Source organism: Quercus lobata, chromosome 11 (genome assembly GCF_001633185.2).
Source record: "Quercus lobata isolate SW786 chromosome 11, ValleyOak3.0 Primary Assembly, whole genome shotgun sequence".
Classification (NCBI taxonomy): domain Eukaryota; kingdom Viridiplantae; phylum Streptophyta; class Magnoliopsida; order Fagales; family Fagaceae; genus Quercus; species Quercus lobata.
Window position 1 is genome coordinate 28,151,943 of NC_044914.1, and position 6,365 is coordinate 28,158,307.

The 6,365-nt window shown below is 29.0% G+C and overlaps 1 protein-coding gene across 1 annotated transcript; it reads left to right on the forward strand.

The window, feature by feature from the left end:
* Nucleotides 1-2,620: 2,620 nt before the first annotated feature.
* Nucleotides 2,621-3,206, forward strand: LOC115968983 (basic form of pathogenesis-related protein 1-like). The gene has a single exon (XM_031088537.1). It carries the CDS (start codon nucleotides 2,633-2,635, stop codon nucleotides 3,113-3,115), a length of 483 nt encoding a protein of 160 aa, XP_030944397.1. The 5' UTR covers nucleotides 2,621-2,632; the 3' UTR covers nucleotides 3,116-3,206.
* The last annotated feature ends 3,159 nt before the right edge of the window (nucleotides 3,207-6,365 follow it).

The following is a 6,365-nucleotide window of genomic DNA, read 5'->3' on the forward strand; positions in this document are numbered from 1 at the left end:
GGAAAAGCATGTGCTTTTCTAGATGACCTTTTTTTTAGACGAACCTTATATTGTTCAAAATAGAAAAGTAAAACAAATGATTATTATTGGTAGATAAATTTAAAATTAAAAGCACTGGGATTGACCCAAATACAAAACGACAACGAAGATATCCCAAGTATTACTTTATTAGCATAAGAAGTTATTTATGGCTGCATAACCATTATGATTTTATTGGTGGAAGAGTCCATGGTTACTGCCTATGATGAAGTTTCTCAAACAAATTTGTCCCGGTGGTCATGATTAATTTACTGGAAATTGAATATTCATTATTAATTTATAACCTGCCTAACACAGTAATACACACACACACACACACATATATATATATATATATTATTTACTTTTCGTTTAAACCCTCTAAAGTACAAATTTGAATATCTAATTATAATTTTTTTAAGCCCAACTTATATAAGCATGAATATGACTTTCTTAATAACCTGTTATTACAAATAAAGTTATAATTAATTTGAGAAATGTTATGTACACAATATTTTTACAATATTTTCATAACAAATCTTAATTAGCAAGTTGTTATTGGCTAATTGTATTAGGAAAATTTCAGCGGTGGTTTCAAATTAAAATCAATAACAACTTACCATCTAAGATTTGTTGTGAAAGTAATGTGAAAATCTTGTAGACATGACACTTGTGAAAATGTTGGGACATAACACTTCTCAATTAATTTATACTTTTGAATGAATATATAAGTGGAGCGGCTGAATTTGAATGTGCTTTTAATTTGTTATTTGTTAAGTGGGGACTGGGGAGCACGTGCCATTCAGTCTGTGGGTAGCAAATATTAACATTAAAAGACAATTAAACAATTATATAGAGGGCTATTCTAAAATAATTAAAAAATTAAAAAAAAAAATAGACAAGGGACATGGGACAGGAGAGTGACTAAGTGAAGAAAAAAGCAAATCTTAACATATATAACAAAAATTTTCCTAATACAATTACAAAGACTAATAGTTGTCATTTTTTATTTTATTTTTGTGATAATCTTATCAAAGTTGTGTTAAATTGTTAAATAAAATAATTGTTAAAGAGTGTAGAAATTGATAAATAAAAGTATTATAAACAGTAATAATTAAAATTCACTTAACACAATAATTAATATGTTTATTGAATTTAGAAACAATAGATGATTTTCAAAATTTATTCTCAGCAACAATAATTAATATGTTCATTGAATTAATAAACAATATGGCAACCGAATTTATAGTTTATCTATTATTCTTTTGTTAGTATTATAGACAAATTTGTAATATGAAAATCATGTAGACCGTAAGATTTATCTTTTATCGAAAATACACTTTTTTACTGACCCCCTAGAAAAAATTCCTAGAGCCATGGTTGCTTATTATCATAAGACCAATATACTAATTGTTTTTTGTGTAGGCGAATATTAAACTTTGAATCTCTTATTGAATAACAAATGACTTTACCGATTAAATTAATTGAAATCCACTCCTAATCATGGGAGGGTATCTTTGAAGCTTTGTCAAAATCCCTAATCATGGGAGGGTATCTTTTCCCTATCTAGTAGACTAGTACCAAGCAATGTTATAAAACCTGAACCATGCACTGAGAATTTGTTTACAGCAGACTCGGCTCATTTTCTGCAACAAAATGCGCTGTTATTTCCTTGTAATTATTAGACAGACTTCCTAGGTAAGATTTTATGCAGGTCAAAAAGTATGACAAGTTATGACTCTATGAGGTAATAACCAGTAAATGCATTGATTTTGCTCCAATATATCACAAAACATATATTTTAACGCTCATTTTAAAAATCATATACCTTGACAAACATTAATCAATATCCTTTGGAGTTGAGAGTTTTTTTGTCAAAAGTTTTTTAGTTCAACTAGTTATATCTTTTGTTATATTCATAGAAATATTTAAGATTGAAATTCCCCTAATTCCAATCATCAAGGTATCCAAAAAAAAAAAAAAAGAGAAAAAAAAAAAGAAAAAAAAGAGAGAGTAATATATTAAAAAAGAAACGAGTAAGTTTTTTGGTAAACTTAGACTGTAAATAATTTTGTTTGTTGATGGTCTTGAAAATGTAGCAAAACTATTTAAAAAAGTAATGGAAGTAATATATTAAATACATAATAGTTGCCTTTTAAGAATGTGATGCTATGTTATTTCAATTTGAAAATTAAAATGTTTGCTACCACCATTTGTTTCTTAGTCTCTAGAGAGTTGGGCAGCCCAAAGTATATTCTTGTTTATAGTCAAGGTCAAGAATCAAGACTGAAATTCGAATGGTATTTCATTATCTACGTAGAAGTCATTCTGCTTTCGTTCTTCTTCTCAAAAAAAAAAAAAAAAAAAACTTTCTTCAAATAAAATATTTTAACTGAAAGTAATTTCGATAACAAACGAATTATAGTTATTCCGTCATTAGCAAATACTATTCTAGTTCCTCTTAACGTTTTCCACATTGTGCTTTTGAACACTCATTACTTCCAATGTTCATCACACCATTTTTCACGCTACGTATATCCCTAATTCCCTATATATACCTCATGCACATACCTTATTTCTCCACCAATCACTTAAGATTTTGCTTTGCACTAAAATGGGGTTGTGTAAGATTTCACTAGCTTTTGTTTTTCTCATGGGCGTAACCCTAGTCCATCTCACCCTTGCCCAAGACTCCAAAGAAGACTACCTTAATGCCCACAATGCAGCCCGTGCAGACGTGGGAGTTCCATCTCTGACTTGGGATGACACTGTAGCCGCATATGCACAGAACTATGCTAATCAGCGTATTGGAGATTGCAATCTTGTGCACTCCGGTGGAAAATATGGTGAAAACATTGCATGGGGCAGCGCTGACCTCTCAGGCACAGATGCGGTGAAGATGTGGGTCGACGAGAAAGCCAACTATGACTACAACTCTAACTCTTGTGTTGGTGGGGAGTGCCTGCACTATACTCAGGTGGTTTGGCGCAACTCGGTTCGTCTTGGATGTGCTAAAGTGAGGTGCAACAATGGTGGGACATTCATTGGTTGCAACTATGATCCTCCTGGCAACTATGTTGGCCAGAAACCTTACTAAGGGCTATATATGTTTAATAAAGCATCTCCATCTATGATTTAAAAAGGTTTAATGATAAATAAGGAATAAAAATTTTCGGTTCCACTCTTAATATTCCAGTTTATGCTCCACCATTTATACCATATATTGTGATATATTGATATGTCCTTTTTTTCCCCTTTGTTAGGCAATTAATTATTTCTTTTTAAAAATTGGATTTATTTTTTGCTTTTTATTTTAGATATTACACACTGTAATTGGTGAAATAGAAATTAATTGAAGCTCTATGAATAAAACCAAATGTTTTTATTCATAAATAAACTAATTTAGGAGAAAAAGATTAAAATAAATTATAAAGTCATCCACCTTTCATTGGGTGGCAATTCATTTACATCTTTATGTGATTTTGAACGTACTTGCTTTCAACTTGAAGTGCCGTGGTTTATGGTTGTTTTTAAAAGTTTTGGATTCCAAGCACACCATTAAGTAGCTATGTAAATGTGAATTGCTTCCATTTTATCTAGGACTTTTAAATCTCGTAATTTGATACTTGGAAATTAAGTTCTGTTCTAGTAAATGAAATACAAGACACCTATTTTTTATTAGACAATTATAATATGTTGTTAATCATGGAATTTGAATCATTTCTCACCTAGATCTCCAATTCACTTGTTTTCATGGTGGTGGATGAATGGAACCATCCGTAACATGACTTTTGCACTGGTGCTCGCAGCAAGGCAAACAAGTATATTGATTTTGAACACAATCTTTTAGATTTGGGGGAAAAAAAAAAAAAAAAAAAACATAAATATGAAAATAGCATGAACGGTTCTCCTTAAACATTTACCAATTAGTTGATACTGTCATGCACCTGAAGTGATCGGTAAATAGAAGAAAGTGAGACATTGTGTAATGCTGTGATAGCATGTGACTCGCATAGGTTACACCCGTGGTTATTGCAAAATAGAAAAATGGAATGATATGAGAAAAAGAATAAGCTCTACGACTTGACTCTTATTTGGTTGTCAATCCACTTCAAGAAAGAAAGAACAGAAGAGACTAGAACAACCAAAGTTTTCATAAATTTGTAGGAGAATTTTATAAAACCACGATGCTACCAAAAGAAGGGAAAAAAGAAACGATTTTGTATACCTTGAATGTCTTAAAAATACAAAAAGTGTCAACTAATTGAGTTAAAATATTTTTGACATCATAGATGAAATCTTAAAACAATTTTAGCCTCATGCGAAGGATATTTTTTGGTTTCAGCTTTATAAAAAATGTCACAATATTTTCATAATACTCATAATAGTTATGGATCCGTATATATTAATAATTATTTTATTTTGACTTATGATACTTCTCAACTATTGTAAAAATATTGTGATTTTTTTTGGGTTATCCATTGAACGATTTATATATAATAAGTGGGGTGAGCCCATTACTATCTAATTTGGGCAGAAGAAAATAAGTAAATTTGTATTGGGTCAACGTTACTAAGTCTACCGTTGTGATTAGAATCCCTTACATCATCAATTACTTACGTAGATTTCATATCTTCATCAAAATATATATATAAAAAAAAAAGAAAAAAAAAAAGAAGAATTAGATTTGGTATTATGCAGTACTAATTTATATTAGATTAGGATTAAGTTACACCAAATAATCCTACGTACACAATGTTTTTTCAATTTTTTTTTTTTTTACCATTATTGAAGTGATAGATTGTGAGTGGTGAAGAAAAAATAATGGATCCACACATATTAGTGTTGTAAACCACTCACTTTTAACCACTTCAGTAATTGTGTCATAACATTATTTAGTTATATTAAGTATAATTTCAAGCAATATTACACTACCTATGAATTTTAAACAATTTTATTGAATTATTTAGAAATTATTTTATTAAATCATTATTTTAAAAATCCTACTATTTGAATACATCTTCTCTATGTTATTAATGTGCATGTCATAGTTTGTGCCAATCGAATAGTATATATTATTTAATCTATAAACTCATATTTAATAAATTAAATAATGTTATTGATATCAGATAATCTTGAAATTTTGCAAGCATTGAGGTTATAGGGAGAAAATGTAAGCCAATGGTAAATTTATCAGAATTTGCATAAAAAAAATTGAAAAAAAAAAAAAAAAAATTCCCTAGACTTTTGACAGTAGTGAAAAGAGATGCTAGAAAAGTAGTCAGCTGCTCCTTCTCTCAGTCGATGGCTGATTCCGTTGATATCGTGAGTTCAGCGGAATATCGTTAACTTTCTGAGAAACTTTCGAAAGGCTAACATGGTGCCTAAAGTGACGGTGATACATATCCGTGAAACATTATACCTTATACAATCTTTGCTTTTTTTTAATAAGGAGTATGATAGGGGAATTTATTTGTGTATTCACGAGACTTCGTACTGTTATACCTTATCCAATCTTTGACTTTTTTTTCTCTCTCAAGTTTTGATTTATGTCAAAGACGCAAATTACTGAAACAAAGAAAAAAAAGAGTTTAAACGTGGCTTACCAAAATGTTCTAGGAATTAAAGGCGGTGATTGGGCTCTCTTCAAATGCATGCACTTTAGATTGATGATTTTTTACTTTATTTTATTTTATTATTTTTTATTCTTTTGAGAAGCAGATTGATGGAAAGAAAGTAACCTAACCAATCTCAGCAAAAAATGAAAAAGAAAAAAGAAAGTAACCTAACCAATGCAAAGAGATTCTCATGCAAGTCTAGAATGAATTTTCTTCTCCCAAAAAAAAAAAAAAATATATATATATATATATAGTTAGGGGATGAAGAATTTAATGTTTTCATTAGAAACATCAAGAGGTGTGGCTAGCATGATATCTACAAGGGTCTTTGTAATTATTATGCATTCTTTGTATGCAGTAAACATAACCGGCTCAACAAATACTTTTGCAAACAAAAAATTTCAACGATCAAAGCTTTAAGTTTTTAAATATAAATACTAGTAGTATGCTTGTGAAACACATGAATTAATTAAAAACTCTATATAAAAGAAATATAAATTTTAAAAATATTATTAAGAATTTAATTGATTTTCATTTAGATTAAACTATTGAAATACAAATATATTTTCACCTACATGGCATAAGGAAAACATTTAATGTGTAAATTTCATTATATTGAAATACAAAATTATTATGATATATGATCAAAGATTCAAAATAACTAAAATATATTTTAAATTTTATTTAAAAAAATTTCAAAATTTTTAAAATATAATTTTGTTGAAGTAG

What these genes read in the sequence shown, in the direction of transcription:
- LOC115968983 (XM_031088537.1), top strand. Translation starts at nt 2,633, where the DNA reads ATGGGGTTGTGTAAGATTTCACTAGCTTTTGTTTTTCTCATGGGCGTA.